The 19539-nt window shown below is 41.3% G+C and overlaps 3 protein-coding genes across 4 annotated transcripts in view; 2 read left to right on the plus strand and 1 right to left on the minus strand.

Annotated features, from left to right (window-relative positions):
• The window catches only part of polr2eb (RNA polymerase II, I and III subunit E, b), a 3509-nt gene extending 1713 nt beyond the window's left edge, over nt 1-1796 (plus strand). Inside the window, exons 3-8 of the mRNA XM_062424092.1 lie at nt 1-26; nt 194-274; nt 406-464; nt 611-689; nt 936-1004; nt 1654-1796. The exon at nt 1-26 is cut by the window's left edge and continues 90 nt beyond it. Of these exons, the coding sequence (XP_062280076.1) occupies nt 1-26; nt 194-274; nt 406-464; nt 611-689; nt 936-1001 (311 nt within the window). The 3' untranslated portion in view covers nt 1002-1004; nt 1654-1796. The remainder of the gene's footprint in view (nt 27-193; nt 275-405; nt 465-610; nt 690-935; nt 1005-1653) is intronic.
• ubxn6 (UBX domain protein 6) overlaps nt 1-19539 on the plus strand; it is a 409082-nt gene that overhangs the window by 154710 nt on the left and 234833 nt on the right. The gene's annotated exons all lie outside the window — the stretch shown is intronic.
• arhgap45b (Rho GTPase activating protein 45b) lies at nt 2266-17942 on the minus strand. 2 transcript variants are annotated; one of them, XM_062424031.1, is made up of 24 exons: nt 17784-17942; nt 16422-16662; nt 15540-15722; nt 11748-11888; nt 11136-11220; nt 9866-9938; nt 9645-9720; nt 9066-9197; nt 8757-8818; nt 8536-8646; nt 8255-8335; nt 7970-8137; nt 7647-7784; nt 7340-7530; nt 7137-7237; nt 6317-6403; nt 6060-6161; nt 5789-5952; nt 5464-5652; nt 5243-5380; nt 4485-4756; nt 4147-4384; nt 3377-3482; nt 2266-3184 (listed from the first exon to the last, which is right to left on the minus strand). In XM_062424031.1, the coding sequence occupies exons 1-24, from the start codon at nt 17901-17903 to the stop codon at nt 2733-2735; spliced, it is 3651 nt and encodes a 1216-aa protein (XP_062280015.1). In that variant the 5' UTR covers nt 17904-17942; the 3' UTR covers nt 2266-2732. The 2 variants fall into 2 exon arrangements, with proteins under 2 accessions (XP_062280015.1, XP_062280016.1); XM_062424032.1 differs by lacking the exon at nt 17784-17942 and adding an exon at nt 17206-17633.

Below are 19539 nucleotides of genomic sequence, written 5' to 3' on the forward strand. Positions count from 1 at the left end.
TGGGCATGACACCTTCTGCCAAACAGGTAAACGCCTAATTTGCAGAATTTATATTTACATTAAATGGCAACACAAACGTTTCTATGATGAAAAGGATAAAGCTTATGATTTCGGAATGTCTCTTGTAATATTGCTGTAACAATCTTGTCTTTATGTCACTTTATCTCTCTGTTTTGGATGTTGCTCTCTACAGTCTTTAGTAGACATGGCGCCCAAATATATATTGGAACAGTTTCTACAACAGGAGCTGCTTATTAACATCACAGAGCATGAGGTAAACAACATACTCAGAAGTCCACTGTATAAAAATCCCATCGATAATATATTTCTAATTGAGTTCACAGCATGTACCTCAGATGTGAAACTACATATTTATTTTTTACGCATTTCTGTTTTGTCTTTCAGCTTGTTCCAGAGCACATTGTTATGACAAAAGAAGAAGTGACTGAACTTCTGGCAAGATAGTATCCTTACTATTACATCAGAGAAATTTTCTGAGCACTTACTATTTGTAATGATAATGAAATAAAAAATAAAAATGATTTAGCTAAGGACCACCATCACGCTATATTAAATGTCTTTGAGACTTTCCTTAACATTTTTACCTCAGTAAATTAAAGGAAAGTCAGTTACCAAGGATCCAAGCTGGGGACCCTGTGGCTCGTTACTTTGGCTTGAAAAGAGGACAGGTAACACGTCTATAAGACTCTTCTAATTGAGATAATGCATGAAACCTGAAGCCTCTTTTTGACAGTCAAATTACTGTGACAAAGAGGTGCTTGTTTCTGTGGGTAGAGGTACATTCAAATGAGAACTGCTAATGAAGTCTACAGTCTGTGACAAGTTTGGTGTCCATATAACTATAACCAGTGCATTTCATGCTCGCTAATGTGGATCAAAAATACTTTATATAATAATTCATTCTACTTTTCCAGGTAGTAAAGATCATCAGACCTAGTGAAACAGCTGGAAGGTACATCACATACAGACTGGTCCAGTGACAGGTAAGAGATAGATGGACAACCTAATGCTGCAGTGTAGTATTTAGTGGCATCTGATTGATTGGACCTGGCAGAAATGGAATATAAAATTCACATGTGTGTTTTAATTAGTGTATAATCACCTGAAAATAGAATAGGTGTGAGTCCTTCACATCATTTATCTTCCTTTGTATCTACGTCCTCGCCCATGGAGCTAGCCATGTTTCTACAGAACGGACAAAGCCATTTTCATGAATTTTGCAGCCACCAAATGGTCTCCTACACACTTAGTAAGGGAAGGGTATTCAGTTGGTTGCAATCTGCAGCTCCACCATTTGATGCCACTAAATCCTATACACTGTCCCTTTTAACAAAGTCATAGTCATCAAGACAATTATAGATACAATTTGGTGTGTTGAATTAAGCTCATTGTAATTTTTGTTTTACCAATATTTGTATTCATTTACATAAAAGCATTAGAAATTTAAAGAGCAGAGAAGAAGTTTAGAGTGCTTGCGTTGAAGTCGGGACTGGAGTCTGGTCTTGTGTGACGTCAAAATTACAGTCTTGGAGGTGGTAAACAGACATCGTCTGTACATGCCCCCACATCTGACACAACAGGTCTCACTAGCCAAAATAAATGTTTAACTATTTTGTATGTTTTATTTCCCAGGTTTTGTTCTGGATCAACATTTCCGACCACTGACAGAAACTGAAGATACATCTTTCATTCATGGATTATCCTTCTGCTTTTGGCTTATGCAGTTTAAATTGTTTTTCTTGTAATTAATGATTTTGTAAAATAAACCAATTAAAATGGAACAGTATTGTTTTCTTTATCTATGCAGTGCACAGTCTTACCCTTTATGTACATTTAATAAAACAAGTAGAAGTTTCTAACTTAAAGCACAACAACTAATAATCTAAAGATATTATGCTGAAATGAATTTTAGAAATTTACCTTCTTTTTCCTCCAGAAAGCCATGCTGCAGCTTCTGTAGACTGAAGCTTTGAGACCTGGACGGCTGATCATGCCTCATCACAGATCAGAGTTACCACCCACTAAAACTGTCCACTAGTGTTCCTGCCCAGTATCAGGGAAGTGAATACACTAGAGCTTTCCCCTCAGCTAATAACTGATTTGGTTGACTATCTTTGTTCGTGGTCACCTATAGATAACGCTGCTTCCTCTTTTCTTTACTCACCTATCAAATAACAACCACCAATAATAAATAACACACAACTTAGATGACAACAATAAAGTAATGACTTTGACTTCCATGACTTTAAAATAGAATATTTTATTAAAATGGACAGACAGCCAGAACAGGCAACAATCAAAACAAACTGCTAAATTATTATTTTTTAAACTTCAGTACTGAACTTAAAACCAGCATATCATTTGCTTGAAAATGTTGCAGGTAGTCTGATGAGACTTGTTACCCACTAATCCTCAAGCTTTTAAGAGCAATGATTAAAAACACAACCTTTAAAATAAAGCATTTAAAACACAAAAAGGAAAATCAATTAATCATTCTAGTTGACATTTAAACTAGAGATATTGCATCAAACAGCAACAAGCGTGATGATGTTTCTCTGCTGTTACATCAATACAGCTGAAAACATCTACACAAATAAAAAAAATGACACCAGGAATTGACAGGTTTTGTTGGAATGCAACGTATAAAAAGCAGATTCCTGCTGCTCAATGCAAACTAACAGACTTCATACATAATGAGTTTAACAATGATATCAGACAAACTCAGGCCCACTGTTCCTGTTTCTCGTCAAGGGTAACTTCTTGCCACACAGACTTGCCAATGGATGCCCTGACAGGCTTAAGACGGGGGAGCAGGGGAAGTTGTTGTTGGACTGGTTCACATTGAGCTCGGCCAGTGATGCGCTCAGATCCTGCTCTGTCACAGTTTCATCATCTGGCGGCCCACTGTCTGGCAGGGCGGGGGGCTCCACTCCTTCTGGGTTGTCTTGGTCCTGATCCGCATCGGGTTCTGGATCGGTGTGGGTTGCGGATTGGCTGGACAGGTCCAGGCTGTCCCTGCAGCTCAGCTGGTCATCGTCCATGCTTACCTCGCTCTCCTGCTTCACCAGCCTGTGTGAGTGTGGAGACCTCTGGCTGCTCTCGTCCAGCTCCGAGTCGGAGTCGGGAAGCTGCTCACTGGAGCCCAGGGACCCTAGAGAACTACCTGCATGGAGATACATTTCAAATAGAGACCTGTTGATATAATACTCAAATATGTAGAAGTGGTCCTGCCCACTTTTAAATACCACGTAATGGGAGCTACATGAACATCAGTAAATTGTATTTACACAGAGTAAAGGAAGTTGTACATCTGCATTTTTAACTAATATGTAACCCAGGCTTCATGAGAACTTACCACATCCCTCCTCCTCCGTCTTGTCAGGATCTGGTTTGTTCTGCTCCTCTCTGCCTCCATCCTCCTCTCCATCAGCAGAGCTCTCCGTCTTGTCTGCAGTATTACTCTGAACGAAATGGAATGACTGTCATTCAACATGAAATCTGTCACACAGTTCTTCTATGTTGGTCTTTTATCGCTGACAGCACATGCAAAATGCTGGATTCAAATGAACTAACAATTCAACCCTTGATGGGGAAATGGATGTGCTGGGATTTTAGCATTTCTCTTTCTTTACCCTCTTGACTTTTGATGGCAACCCCAGGTTTTGTTCATATTCAATTGCTGGCAGTTTCTCTACAAGACAATCTTTCTTTTGCAGAGACTACCACCCTTTGAGCTGGTTATTATGCTATGCTATCCATCTTAAACACATTAATGGGCACACGGGTCATACTATTAAGGTTACTATCCATTTTTGAGTGGCTTAAAGGGGAGCCTTCACGTAGAAGGTCTAGTTCAGTGAAACTGAAAGATAATGTTGCAATGCAAGGGAGAAATGTAATTCATGTCCTAGCTGTTCGAGTTGGCAAGTCATCTGGGTTTTTTTTTTTTACACAAGAATCAACCTTCAATATTTCATAAACACTTCACCCCAGAACAATTTTAAAAAGGCTCAGCAGTCTATTTGTTACTACCTGCATGTTACTACCAAATGTAAGACATATTTTCTACTACAAATACGTAAATAGCGAGATGATCATCCACCCACAGAAGAAAGAGAGCGCTACCTGTTGAGTGGTGGTGGAGGCAGAGCGGGAGGTTTTGTGTGACTGAGAGGTTTTAGACTGGAAGATGGATGAATAGAAGACTATGAGGGCCTCCACGATGCGGGCCTGATGGGGGTAGTCAACCAGAGAAGACAGGGATATTGTGGCCCCAGTTGGACGTGGACGCATCAGGGAGGGCCCGAACACAATACCCAAGTTATTGGGACTCATCTTGTTATCTTCCTCCAGCTCTGCAATCCTGGAAGGAGGAATATAGCGGGAGGAGGGTCAGGAGTGGATCACAATTTAACACAGCCTGGTCTCTGCTCTTATTACATACAAATTGCCCAATTACTGACCTGCGGAGGTGGCGAATGATGTAGCGCAGTGTGGCTATGTTAGTCTTGGGCAGCTCCTTCAGAAGATCCGTCAGTTTATCGACTAGGACCAGGACTTCTGGGTCTGTGTTAGCGCCCCGATCCACCAGCTCTGGCCCCCTGCTTACTCCCGGGGTACTACTGCTCGACTCTGCCTCTTCGCCCTCTGGTGTATCTCCTTCACTCTGCATACTCTCCTTGGCCAATCCCATCAGCTTGTGGTACAGGGAGAACAGCATAATCGGCTCTGGCAACTGGAGGTGAAGAATACAGCAAAAAGTGTGATAAAGGAATTAAAATAAGCATGAGTACAAACATTTAATGTGTGGTGAAGCAAGAGAGAGTTGCAATTGACTATAAAGCAATTGTTTTAATGATGTTTTATTAATTACATTAACTACTCAGCAAGAAGTCAATAAAATTACCAGCAAGAACTAATAAACAAAAATCTAAAATTTTGAAAATTGTTTTAGTTGGTTTTTAATTCACACACACACACACACACACACACACACACACACACACACACACACACACACACACACACACACACACACACACACACACACACACACACACACACACACACACACACACACACACACACACACACACACACACACAATCTCTCTTGAACGAGTAGAAGATAAAATAATTCAATCAGATCCTCATGACCTGCAATCATTGGCTTCTTAGACTGTGACTCTGGTTTATTGTTGTATTAATGAGGTGATGTGTACCTGTCTGAGGTAAAGCTTAAGGACGTTGCTTATGTCATGTGGCGAGCACTGGGACAACTCGACCAGCTCCTTGCCATTCTCAAACGCCTGACACAGCTTCTCCACGCGAGTCTTCACCCCGTTCACCCTGTAGATGCCCTGCAAGCAGGAAGCAGACGGTTAAATACTTGATGCAGAGCCTGAAGCAAAGACTCAAACATGCAGCGTAAATAAATCCCCACCTTCATCTTGAGTGCCCGTCTCTCTATCTCAGAGATACACTTGGTGACGATGAAGGGGATGCCGTCACTGGCACTTGCTGCTGACTGAACGAAATCCCTGCCGAACAGCTGCAGACGGCCCTGCAGCTTCTTGTGGCCACACTGGATGGCCAGCGTCTCCAGACAGCGCTTGTGGCATGCCAAGAAACACTGAGGACAGAAGACCAAGGTGTTGACCTGATGGACCTCGTCAAATTATGAGCGAGATGCTTCAAGAGTCGCACATTTCTATCTTTAAATACATTCAGGGATGTGAATGGAGGTTGAGACGTAATGAAGAAATTACCTCCTCACACTCGGCTCCCTGGAAGTAAACATAACTGTCACACTCGCGGCACTTCGAGGGAGTCCGTAGCTTCCTCAGCCGATGCGTCTGGGCAGCTTTAGACAAGCCGATGTTGCGGAAAGGTCTTGTGGACACCACCGAATCTGGATCCATGCCATTAATATCTGAAGAAAATTACCCCCATCAGACACAATCCACCAAACTCACAAAATCCAAAGCCTGCAGTGTGAAGAGTGATGACACATTTTCAATGACAATCTATAAATCTTACTTGGACTTTCAAATGAGGTTACATTCCCGTCTTTCTCATCCACATCCTCGTTGGATGACATTGTTCCAGTGGACGCTGTCCGAGTCATTTTACTGATGTCACCTAGAATACATAAATACAGCTTAAATATGTTCAACAAGCACTATAAACATGAATTCATTATGAACAAAAAGATGACACAATTCTTGTTTATTGTTATTTATAAATGAGATATTTTGGTGTCTGTCAGCATAAATCCTTTCTGAGCTGTAGCTTACCTGTGCTGGCAGTCGGAGACTCCAGGCCTCCTTCCCCTCCAACACTGTCATCGCTAACTGTTGAACCCCATGACTTGTGGCCCTGCCCTGTGGATAATAAAAGAATAAGGGACTAGTGAGTATAAAACACTGCAGGTTTGCTCAGGTAAATACAACCCTTGCTGACATTTTTTACTTCATTTCGACACTTGTAAAACTGGCAGTGATTTTAGATTTCCATGCCATCAAATCTTTACTTTACCTCTGGAGTCAGCACCAGTTAAACTGCCCTTATCTCTCATGCACAGTATCCTTTTTTCAGCAAGAACACTGGTCCAAGTCTGACTTATTCTTTTTTTAATTTAACAAAGTCTAAAGCTACCAAGAACCCAAATACAAGAAAAATAACACAAGCACCTATAAAAATATACTAATCTTTAGTGTTAATCAGTCAAAATCTAGAGAATCCACGTTTACAGTTGTAAAACTTGTGGAAGTATTGAAACTATATTAAAGTCTATTTATATTTTATTTATATTCATTCAGTTAAAAAAAAAGCAGCTTTAATGGTCTACAGGCATAAATGAGATACTGTGTGAAAGCCTTACGTAAGCACTTTCATCTGGTTTTCTCAGCTTGTTCTCTACATGCTATATAGATACATTGATGTTACCATAAATAAACATAAACATGCTCAGAGCTTTCATTGTGGTTTACTCTTAAAATCTACAAGGAAATGAGCTACAAGAAAAGCTCAGCAGCAGGCTGGATGTCTGACTAATCATTATTTTGACAAAACCGCAGCGCAGAAACATCTGCAGCAGCGTCAGGCATCTCTTACTCTTGCGTTGGACCTCTGCTGCTCTATCCACACTGGCGGCCGGGTCTGTGTGGCTCGTCTGCTCTGTGTTGAAACTGTCATTCCTCGGTCTGTGGCCCTGCCTGCAACGATGTGGAATTACGGGATGAAGTATATCTTTCTCTAAATTATTATCAGTTTCAAATGTGTAAGTCAGAATTACTGCGGCCACTTGTTGCTCTTACTGTGACGATGTGGGGGAGTAGGACTCAAATGTGTACTGAACAGTCGGCTGCTCTGGAAGCTGCAGGTCTCGCACGTAGGCGGCGTACTGCTGGCCTGGGTCATACAGTTTACTGCTCTCACACAGAGTCTGGTAATGGACAGGCAACACTACTGTCTGCATGTGCATGAGCTGGTAGTACGAGATGGTGGCCTGGTTGAGGAGTGAGAAAAAACAAAATTCAGCAGAAGGACCAGCGTCAGTCAGTGCTCGGAACTTTTGAGCGTAAGTAGATGAAGATGAGTTTGTGTGTGTGTGTATGTTCTGACCGAGCGGAGGGTCTGGTCGCTCTGCTTGATGACGTCCTGCAGCTGTCTCAGCACTGTGACTTTTGTGTGCTCCAGCTCCAGCTGCTGAGTGGTGGCATCTGCTATACAGGTCTTGTAGGTGGCCTCCGCCTCGTCTGCCTACCCAAAGACACGCATCTTTTTTAATTTTCAGTTTACGTCCTTTTTTCATTTAATTTTCGGCAGAGAGACATCTTTCAAGTTAGTCCCACGTACTGCTGAAAAATGACATGTGCTTCCTACATGATGCAGCGGTGAAATAACAGTAAGAACAATAAAATAAAATTGTAGGTAGAGATAAGAACCTTGTTGCGTGCCTCTTCCTCCACTCGTTTCTTCTTCTCCACGGACTTGGCAGTGGACCCTCCTCCCTCCTCCTCTGCTCGGTTGGCTGCTGTTTTGGCCTTGTCGTACTCCTCGCAGCGGGCCATGTACGTTTGCTTTGCCTTCCGCAGGTTCGTCTCACACTCCATCTAAAGACAGACACACAAAATAGCAAGCAAATGAAAGTTATAATTACAAGAGAATCAGACAAATGACAGAGTGAACACAGTACTACATGCACGTGTACACAGTAGGACAGATCGTACCAGTTTTCTCTTAGCTCGGATCCATAGTTCCTTGAGTTCCTTCCGTCTCTTTTCATGTTCCTGTTTACGCTGCATTAGAGGCTGCATGAACAAGCATATAGACAGATAAACATGAGGAGTGCAATTGAAGAGATTTCAGATTATGGACACTATGATGAGTTCAAATGTCAGTGTGCTTCAATAAAGAGCAGCACAGCAAAACAGTGCACGATGGCTCAGGTACTATGAACTGAGGCAATACACACTCAACAGCAGCAGAAGGTTGTGAGTGATTTCAGTACCTGGATGAAGGTCTGGGTGTGAAGTGTGATGTTGGCCTGCTGCAGTCCCACACTCTGCTCATTGTCCTGCTCCAGAGCCAGAGAGTAGATGGAGAAGAGGGGCATGTGGGGCTGGAGGGAGCAAATGATAATAATTGGTAATTGACAACAGAGGGATTCAATTTCATATTGTTTTTCATGTTAAAAGTTTATTTTTAGGAGGTGAAATAAATGAGGTTTACATGTGTTATGTTGTGTTTGCAGGACTGGTATAATCTCTGGAGGCCTTTGGAGAGCTCCATCTCTGGTAAAATAGAAGAAAATAATCAATTAGAAACATCACAGGTAGGACAATCACTATTCATCATCAATTCATGATTTATTCATTATAATATCTAATCTAATGTAATCTCAACAGCTACTTGAGTTTGAATAGTTGAGTAATCTCAACATCTGAGAGTTTAGCAAGCAATATTATTTTTTATATGATTAATGTCAAATTAATTTTCTTTCAGTTGACCAATCAAACTAAATTGTCTCAGCGCTCGCACCCAGTGAGGTTCGCTTCTCCACGTAGCTTATCAGGTCCTTCGTGTACTTGGAAATGGTTTTGGCATAAAGCAGAGCAGAGTCCACCCCTCCCTCGCTGCGCTGGAGGATGACATCCACTTCCTCAGCTTTGCCTGTGTGTCAAAAAAACAAAACATGGGTCACTGCACAACTCATCGCTATGACAACAAAGTGTTTTCTGTTGATTATGATTTAAGGGAGGCGAAAGTTTGCAGCTAGGGTGGGCAGATCAGTTGCTGAAGTTACCATCTACAACATCCTGTGTTTTTATTTTGAGCTCACTGTTGTATTTTATTTTATTTATTTTTTTTCCGGCAATGAAATAAAGATTCTGCAGCTGCTACTGTTGGATTTATCTGTTCAGTTTGTGGAAGGTGATGTAAAACCCATCAGCTGTCTATCTTGCCATTTAAATGCATCAGTGAACCGCAGTATTTTACATCTGGGGGAGACCTGCCATCCAGTGTGTGGAGCAACAAATATAAAAGCTTTCGTGATCTTTTTAAAATTTTGGATCACTGTGAGAGTCAATAAAAGAGGGAGAGCGAGTGACTGCCTACCCATGTCCTGCAGGTCGCTCCTGAAGTGGCTACCGTCTGCTCCCTGGCCTGTCGCAGCATACAAATTCTCCATCGACTACACAGCACAGAGATGATTCATTACTGACAAGAACAGATCAAGGCACGTCATCAACTGAGGGAGTTTTTTTTGTTTTGTTTTGTTTTTTTTGGTCAACCCAGTAGAAAGTTGGGAATGAAAATCACGTCAAATGCTCACTCACCCTGCTCTTCTCAGTGGGCAGCAGGGAGAGCAGAGTGCTGCTGTCCACCTCTCCCATAAGCAATTCAGACACACTGATGGGAAACACAACAGACACATCAGCGACTCTGTCAAAGGCCCACGTATACCGAACATGTGGTACGTGATACAAGTGAGGGGTCACGGTGGGGAGGATTAACAGTTTATCAGCAATAAGCACGTTTGTGAAACAACAGCAGATTTTTAAAATGAAAGAAAAAAAAAAAAAGAGGAAGTGGCTCTTGTAGGAAATCTCAACAGGTACAAATACACCGGAAACAGGAAATGACAGTTTAATCTGAGTTTGTTTCAATTTCTTTGTCTCCATTTTGAGAAAGATGGAGACTAATTACTCATTTCTAATTATTTGATTCTTTTTAATTTTTTTGATTTGATTTTCCCATTTTCGCTTAGATCACTTGTCGACTCAAGCACAGGCTTAACAAAATAAGTGGAATCTCCAAATTAGTTATTTTCTGTTGACAAAAAGGAGTCAAGCAGAGGAAGAGCGGAGAAGAGAATGAGGAAACAGACTCATCAGGCAGATTTCAACTGTCTCTGCCAGCTCACTTCCTCCTAAAACTCTATGACATGTCTAAACCCATAACAGGCACAGACAAGCATGTGATACTGCAACTATACATCAATACTGACAAATGTGTCTTCAAGGCTTAATTTTATTGTCACTTTACATTTTTTAAAGATGGATAAAGTTCAAGTAAAAATGTTTAATCTTGGAAAAAACAGAATTCATAGTTCTTATATCTAGTGTTCACTGCTTTATTTTCTTCTTTCTTTAAAAAAAAAAAAAAGTCAATATCCAAATAAAGAAAACATTCTTGTGATTAATCATCTCACTGTCGTCAATCTGTTCATCTTGCAGCCAGGTAGTAAACAGCGTTTTCAAGTTCTGGTTTTGTGTCATACGGTACAAGAAAACCACTTCCTGTTTTCTACTCTGCCTCATGCAAATGTGTCACCATCGCTGCACTTCTCTCTTAAATTCCCAACAAACGCATCAAACACACACGTACACTACCTTCTTCTTCTGTCTGTAAAATGAGTAACACCTATTCAGACACCGTTATGGATAAAATGACACATCACTGATGTTCTCATACAGTCTTTGGAGAGAGGACCATAATTATCTCTGGGCACAAGCAAGACCAAATACCAGTGGATTATTGTAAGATTAAAAGATCATAATTTGATGATCATACATATGGTGAAAAACAGGTGTAGCAGATACTCACTTGCTGCTAAAAGCAACTGCAATGGTTTCTATTGCCTTCTCAAAGTCCTTTTTGCCTGCCTCGTAACAGTTCTCGTAGTGGAAACCTGTAAAATCAAAGCCGTGCATGTGTTCAGGTTTCAGTTGTGGCTGGGAGTACAGAAATAATACTGACCAAGTTAGCCCGTCATATGAACACTACCAGTTAAACATTTGGACACAGCCTCCCATTCACTTCATGTCCAAACTTTTTTACTTGTACTGTGTATGTTGACTAAGGGTGATGGATGGAATTTATAAGTGGAGCAATCAACAGTTTTATTTGCATGTCTGGCCTCTTAATCCCATAATCCCATGACCCGTCTGTCATGGGATTATTCAGACACATTAATCAACCCAAACAAAACAACATCTAGTGTTTCAGCTGTTTGCCAGCTTTGTATTTATGATCCGGTTCATAGATACAAATGTGGGAATTCAATTACAGAATATTAAATCATATTTCATCATCATATCCAAAGTGATTTATGAATAAACAAATGAAAACATATTCTCTTTGTACATCCTTCTCCCTGCATTTGTTTTCCATACATGTGTATTGACAGCTGGGGACATCTCTGTTTGACTGACTGACCTTTGACCTTAGATATGAGTTTGCCAGCTGCAGTGAGGATCTCCACGGTGTTGAGCAGAGGGTAGGTGTTGATGACCTGACGCAGCACACGTAGCACCTCACCCAAACACTCATGGGCCACAGGCCGTTGACTCTCTTTCCCTGGAAGAGAAGGAGGGAGGAGAGGCAGGCTGAGACGAGCACTATTTTCTAGTGTATTCCCTTTAGGCCGATTTATATCACTCTAGGAAGTAATTAAGTATGACATTTCAGTATGAAAAAATCTAACAATCACAACAAACATTTAGTTGCTTCTATTTTTTTGTATCAAATGTAATGCATCATTGCATTATAATGGCAGCTGTGAACAAAGACCATTGTGAAATTGCTCTTCTGTTTTGCCTTCAAGACATCTGAGATTTTTTTCTAACAGGAAAAAAAAGTTATTTTTGGACTTAAAAAAGTTGCAGTTTGGTAGCCACATAATAATCCAAAATGTCCAAAAATGCAACAATAAGGACGAGTTTTAATAGTCCCTGCCAGAAATTCCCAACCTGATGGTAATGTTGGACAAATATAAAGTACATTAAGTTTGAAATTTGCATCTCTGTTCAGTTTTCTCATCATCAGAGGTACCACTCCGCATGAGAAAACACTGTAGCTGAACCGACCCAAAAATATATCTGCTTGAACCTTCAAATGTATAACAGAAAGTCTATTAATGAGGCTTTATAACAGAAAGCCTCTCATACAAAATATTAAGCATTAATATGGAGAGAGTTTCTTGCCAAAGATCTATCGAGTTGCACTTTGGGAAACACAGAATCCAGGGTTGCTTGAGTTGGACCCACAAAAGGGACTAAAAGTTGGCATCCGAGTCTCTGCTGCTTTGTCTAGTTTTTTCCACTTCCCAAAAAATCCCCACAACTTTATGGAAGTGAAGTATTCAATTAATGGAATACCACCTTCAAAAAGGATAGGTTCACAAGTTTTCACACCAGTCTTAAAACAACAGTCAGGTACCAAAATGAATAGTGAAAAAAATATTGCATGCTGTAATGCTCCTATTCACATTCCCTCCAAATGTGTTTAAATATGTGTCTCATGATAATTTGATGCTTCAAACGTTTAAATGACTCAAATAAAATGGACATCTACCAAAGTTACAGTCTGTGCAGTAAAAGTCTGTGTCTCCCTGTTGTGATGTGGTGAAAAAATCGAGGGAATTTGGCACTAAAAAAAGACATCCATTTGATTTGACTGATTTGGGTGGTTGAAGCCTTACATTGGCTTCAGATAAACTTTTAAACTCATCTCCCCCCATCTCTTACATTACGATGGCATCTCTTAATGGTCAGAATGAACAACGAGAACATCTGTACGAAAGGTGTGAATGTCTTATCTAATTATGGTGCATTTGTATAAACATGAAAATCAGCGAGTTAATGCTTGACAATATGCAAAATGCTCCGTCAGGTTGCTGTGTGGCGGACGGAGGCGGTAGAGAAGCCACGTCTGAGCGCAGACAGCGAGGACAGCAATACTGAGCAAACAAGTCAAAGTGTCAGACAGGTCGAGCCGAACGCCATTCCAGCACCGCTGCTTTGATGTAACTGGTGACACATCTGCAGCCTCATTTCCTCCTCACACTCACACTGACAGTTAATCATTTGTGTCTAATATTGCAACCTCACACTCCCCTGTACGGCCTCCTGCTAATTGAGGCAGCTTGCTCACAGAGAAGGCCAGAGGGCAGCTGCTCCTCCATCCTTCCACTGTCTGTCTGAAAAAGAAATGTGTCAGAGTGTCTGTGCACCAGCAGCCGCAGCAGCAGCAAGCAGCAGCAGCAGCAGCAGCAGCAGCAGCAGCAGCAGCAGCAGCAGCAGCAGCAGCAGCACACAGTAAGAACAGAGTGACCTGAACATTGTGCCAGAGAGGATGTGGTCTTTTCTATTGTTTTGCAAGATTAGAAACTAATTCTGGTGCTGTGCCACATCTGCTTTCTGTTTGGCCTGATGAATGGAAACCACCTTACTTTCAACTTTATGAAAACATTTTGGAGTTAGAAGTTTAAGAAATGAGGTGGAACCTAGTTAGTGGATCGCAGTGGGAAGGAGAACTGGGCTAAAACGCTGATTGTGTTGCTGATTAAGAGGAGGCGGCGTTGCGTCACCGTGATGCAGCCAGCCTATCAGAGGAGGAAGTGTGGACGAGGTCTTTCTGTCAGAGGCTATCCATCATGGCTTCCTGTTTAGAAAGCTCACCATGGGTGGAGAACATGACAGAACAGAGCCAGATAAAAGCAGACAGAGAGACATGTAAACAGAAGCTCTTTCTGTCTGCTCTGTTTTTCATATATCTGCTCTAAAAAAAAGAAAACAGCCTTTTCCAACTGGAGAATATAACCTGATGCAACAGCTTCATGACTTGAAACTGTTATTTTAGGTGTCAAACATGTGTAGCAGGTGGTGTTTTGTCTGAAGAAGTGGTGCTTAATCCACAAGGAGAGTTTCTGTGTTTTTCCATTTTAAGCGTTGCGCACAAGGAAGAGTGTGTGTAAAGAGGCTGCAGTAAACAAGAAGCTGGCTTCCTGCTGGAGACAAGAGTGCGGTTGACTCTGTGGGCGCAGCGGAAACGCAGCCTTTCATTTGGAGAGAGGAAGCTTAGAGCCACTTGTTAGCTTGCTTGTGCAGAGTGGCTCCGCCCTTTTACCCCCCCCCCCCCCCCCCCCAACAAAAGTAACGCACATGTGTCAGCGCAGACTTCCAGCACTTTTCCACGGGATCTAATTAGATGCATTTCAATTATCAATAACACCTGTGTGAGAGATGTTGTCAATTTCTTGCTCTCAGTTTTACTGAAACTGACCAAAAAAAAGAAATATTTTTTCATACCACATGTCAAATTAAATTATTAAAATAGATTAATAAAAAATTATTTTACAAAAATGTCCAGGACGATCAATAGAATTCATCTTAATCTTATATCAGTAATAATAATAATAGTTAAAAATACTGTATTTTAAATAGTAGAAATTAAAAGTCATCACTGGAACATCAAGTTGAAGTTCATCCTGGTACGGATTATTTATTTGCTTTCCCCCCTTATTCTCTTTTAGCCTGAGCGGACCTCTGGTACTGCTGCAGTCTAACACTCTATTGTTTCCTCTTGAAAACAAAACATAACATATGATATGATTTATCCTTCTGAACTATTGTGAAATAAATGAATGCATTATAATCATGATACCGTGATTTCTTCTCCCTGAATATAATCATACCATCAAAATCTATAATGGTAGCATCTCTAACAGGCGAACAGGACTGATGTTAGAGGGGCAGGAGCCTCCTGTGGTTCTTCTCGTTCTCTTCGTGTCAAAATGGATTGGAGCGCACGACGCAAGGGGAAGAGAGAAAAACAAACACTATTGTTCTGTCTGCAGGAGAACTTGTTCCCCATCATGTGGGAGTTCACATGCACACACAACAATGACACCAAACAGAGACAATGATATACTGTCAGGAGGCATCATCGCGTAACTGTGTTTTGTGTTGTGAAAACAAGCATCATTCAAATCATCTGCTCTGTGATCACAGCAGAGCAAGAGGAGGGTCAGGACTCATTCCCACAGGGCTTGTTTCAAACCCAAATCCACCCACAATGCAATTCCTCCAATGAGTTTCAACTCTAAAGTCTATAGACAGACGGGAGCCCAACTCACTCAGAAATAATCACGACTACATTTCACCCTTCTGTGAACTGTCGACAAAGTTAAAAAAACAAAAAAACAACTAAATCCTTTACAATTTTTACCTTCAGCCAGCACGACATCCTTCAGCTTCTCCACCGCCTCAGCGAAGCGCGCCACGTCCCTCAGCAGGGCCGGGATATCCTCAACCTCAATGGCCGTGCTCTCCGGACCATCAGATGGAGTGGTCGGGGTCAAGGCTCCTTTCCCCTGGCCTTTAGTGAACACCCACGACTGGAGCGGGAACCCTGAGGAGACATGAAGCACATGACTTGCACATGACATGCATTTTAACCTCCACAATAACGCTGGAACCACAAACAGAAAATGAACTGGCTAAAATGTTGATAATTGACTGTTTAAGCCATTTATCAAGTGTAAATGACAAACACTGTCTGGTCTCAGCGACTGAGATGTGAGGATTTACTGCTTTCCTGCATTTGCTATCACTGAATTGAAGATCTTTGGGTTCTGGACTGCTGATCAGACAAAACAAGCAATTGAACAATGTCACTATAACCTGCTGATAAACTGTGATTTCACCATTTTCATCAATAAACAACTAATTGAAAATATTTATGGGTTGCAAAGCTCCTCCTGATTTGTCAGGTCGTTTGAAAAAAAGTTCTCGGAACACTACTTCGCCATCACTGAATCTTTAAATTGTATTGACACTTTAAAAATGACCTTGTTAAATTTCAGGTAGAAGATTTTACACATTGTTATAACTCGTGGTATCTCTGCAGATTTCCTTTTTCTTTCTGTTTCAGCTCACGTGTGAATGTGTTGCTGACATGCACAGCGGACTGTATTTGAGCTGCAGCGTGTGTGTGTGTGTGTGTGTGTGTGTGTGTGTGTGGGGTCAATAACAGCAATCCCACTGTATTTGAGTGTATTTAATCTTTCTAACAAGGTGATAAACAGTTACTGATGTTTTTTAGCCGGACCTGCAGCGCTGGCGTGTCTGCTCAGGGCGGTGGGTCTCTTCAGGGTGGCCACAGGAGACGGGCAGCCCACCCCTTGCAACGCTGCCATCTTAATCTGCTGGGGGCTTGGGGTTCCAGGGCAGGAAAGAGGAGAGTCCTGGTGCCCTGCCAAGGTTGGGATGAGCGTTGAAGAGACGGAGGGCGAAGAGGAGAGTGAGACATCACCTGCATCTTTGCGGGGCTGCTCCTGGAGAATGGACAGCTGGGGGAGGACAAGAAGACGGAGGAGAAAAAAAAAACAAAGATCACTTGATTTAAACTATCCTAGGTGCCAGCTGTGCCAGCTGTGACTCGCTTCAGGTGACAACCTTTAACACAAGCGGCTCTGTTGTTGATAAACACACACATGAAGACTTTCACAAGATCCTGTGTCGCGTTGTGCAACACTTCCTGACTCCAAGCGGCTTACGGGTGTGGCAAACCGAGCACGGTGTAGAAAACACACAAATGCCATTTACTATTTGGAGAAAGAACAGTGATATTTGCAGGAGTGGAAATGACCTTCTCATCTGCCCACAAAACAGACATAAAAACTCATGAAGACGTCCGCTGCGCCTGATTAATTTCACTCATGTCACATTTACGAGAAGTTAAGATTATCTTTCATGAAGGCCTGAAATATGCGGCACTGCTACAGATAATGCAAATATTCTTTCACTCGTTGAAGAATTTCAAGGTTGCATCTCTGCATATTTGCCATTAGTTTTGAACGCCTAAGATGTCATGTGTACATACTCACACATACCTGCTTAAGCCATACGTTCTGCTTGTTGGGCAGTATGTCCAGTCTGTCTTTGCCTTTAGACTCAGCTTTCTTAAGTCTCTGACTGGTAGAGTAAGGGTTGTAGCTGGTTTTACCACCACGTTTCAGCATGCTGCTTCTATCTAAACATTTGTCCCCATTCTAACTAGTAAAGAGTTGATACTGATCTGACAAGAGCGTTCATACACACACATACATGCTGCAGCCTGCCTCTCTTAATGGTAAAACCCCCCTACATAAGATACTTCCTATGAGCCAGAAATGAGTCACATACATGAACTGTCAGTTTGAGTGTTTAGCAGTGTGTATTGAGTTTCTCACGCCAGCCACACCAGCTCTAATATTTCATCCTCAAACAAAACTTGATTAAACAGAATTAAAATCAGACATGCAAGTTAGGCTTTCCTCTCACACACACAAACACACACTGTCACCCCTGGTCCAGAGCCCAGAGACCTTCAGTCTTCGCCAGCTGAAGGTCATCTGACACAACACACACGCACACAGAGAGAGAGACACACACACGCAAATACACACACCAGAAGTGATGCGCTACTCACAGACTGTGCGCTGCTCTGCGGCCCGGGGCTTCCTGCTCGGCTCTTCTTCGAGATGGATGGCGTTTTGATGAGTTCCCGTTTCTTCCTGGTGAACATCTTCAGGGTACCTTTTCCGTCCATCCCGACCTCTTTGAGTTTCACGTACAGCCCCCCCACCCACCCCCCGACTCGCCACTTGGATGCTCTGCCAGTCGTGCTCAGCGGAGCCTCGGTGCCATCCAGGCCAACCTTCAGCCACGATAACTGTATGTCTGTCTTCCTCTTGTTGTCGCACATCGAGCTGCGCAGGCTCACTGACAGAGAGACAGACAACTCACCGCAAACCGTCTGTGCGCAGCCGGCATCCGCTATGCGCGCGCGTTAACTTGTCTGTTTCCTCAAGGGGGAGGAGAGGCACGCTGGGGAAAATACTACTTTCTGATGAAGATTATGGAAGATTGATTCAAATTAAACTGTACTCTAAAACTTTTTTCTATAACTGAAACGTCCTCATTTAAATAAAACTTGAAATGAGAAGTTTTCGTACTGACGCACGAACTAAACAGACACACACAGCTCGCCTCGTTCAAATTCACAGCAATCAATTCATCTAAACACACGTGTGTTTCCACCATGTGACCTCCAGCTTTTCATTGTAACCTTCCGCCTCCCTGTGCACCTGTGCCACACAACAAACTACAATCTTAAGGCGCCCATGAAACCCAAAACTCTGAAAAAAACTGACTTGTACTGGCTTTATGAATCAAGAAATATAGAGTCTGATCAATGAAAATCATATCCGTTATATCAAAGGATCATTAGGACCCCAAACCTTCAGGAAACGCAGAATTGCACATGGCTCCCGTGTTTATGTCGTTTATAGAAGTTGAGAAACGCCCTCAAGATTGAAATCTTTCGCTGCTGAAAACATAATTGTGAAATATATCTATTGTTAAAATGTATATACAAATACCTTTTATTTATTTATACGGTTTGAATTCCCCGCTTTGAAATGAATAGTAAGTGATTACAATTAGTTTTCAATGTCAAATAATTGTCAAGTTAAACAAACAAAAAACACAACTGAATTGCAAAATTTCATGAAGAAAAAATCAAAGGATATCAAGAACAAATAAAGAAAGTGCAGATGAGAAAAGGCCTGACAGGAGAGAAAATTTTGTAATTTTGTAAAGGCATTGGAGTGGCATTCAAACCACAACAATTTATATAGATTGTTTAACTAAAAACTATTTCAATATTTAAAACAAATCAATATATTTAATATATATAATACTTTTTTAAAAACTATAACTTGAAGAGTAAGTATTTAATAGTTAATTTACTCAGTTGCTTTTAAAACGTACATTTTTGCATCCTGTTTTTGCTTTCATACTTTTTCCCAAAGATTTGTGATTAAAACAAAACAATCTTAGAGTATTAATTTAATTTTATAATATTAATAATATAATATGAAATGAAAGCATGAAACCCTTCTTTGTTAGTTTGACATAATTTGACAACGCACAAATTAATTGAAGACTATGTACCATATCTTAATATCAATGGATATATTAAAAGTATTACAACTAGATTTGACACAAGGTCTCTGCCCAAAGCAAGACTCAGGTAAACCTGCAGAAGCCTCCCTACATTTTTGTTTATATTGTGCTTTAGTGGTGCATAACAAGTTATCAGTGATCTGGAACTAAGCAGATATGATACAATGCATAAAAGATATTTCGTTTTTTCACACTGTGTATGATTGATCAAACCATTT

This window comes from Scomber scombrus, chromosome 8 (assembly GCF_963691925.1).
Source record: "Scomber scombrus chromosome 8, fScoSco1.1, whole genome shotgun sequence".
NCBI lineage: Eukaryota > Metazoa > Chordata > Actinopteri > Scombriformes > Scombridae > Scomber > Scomber scombrus.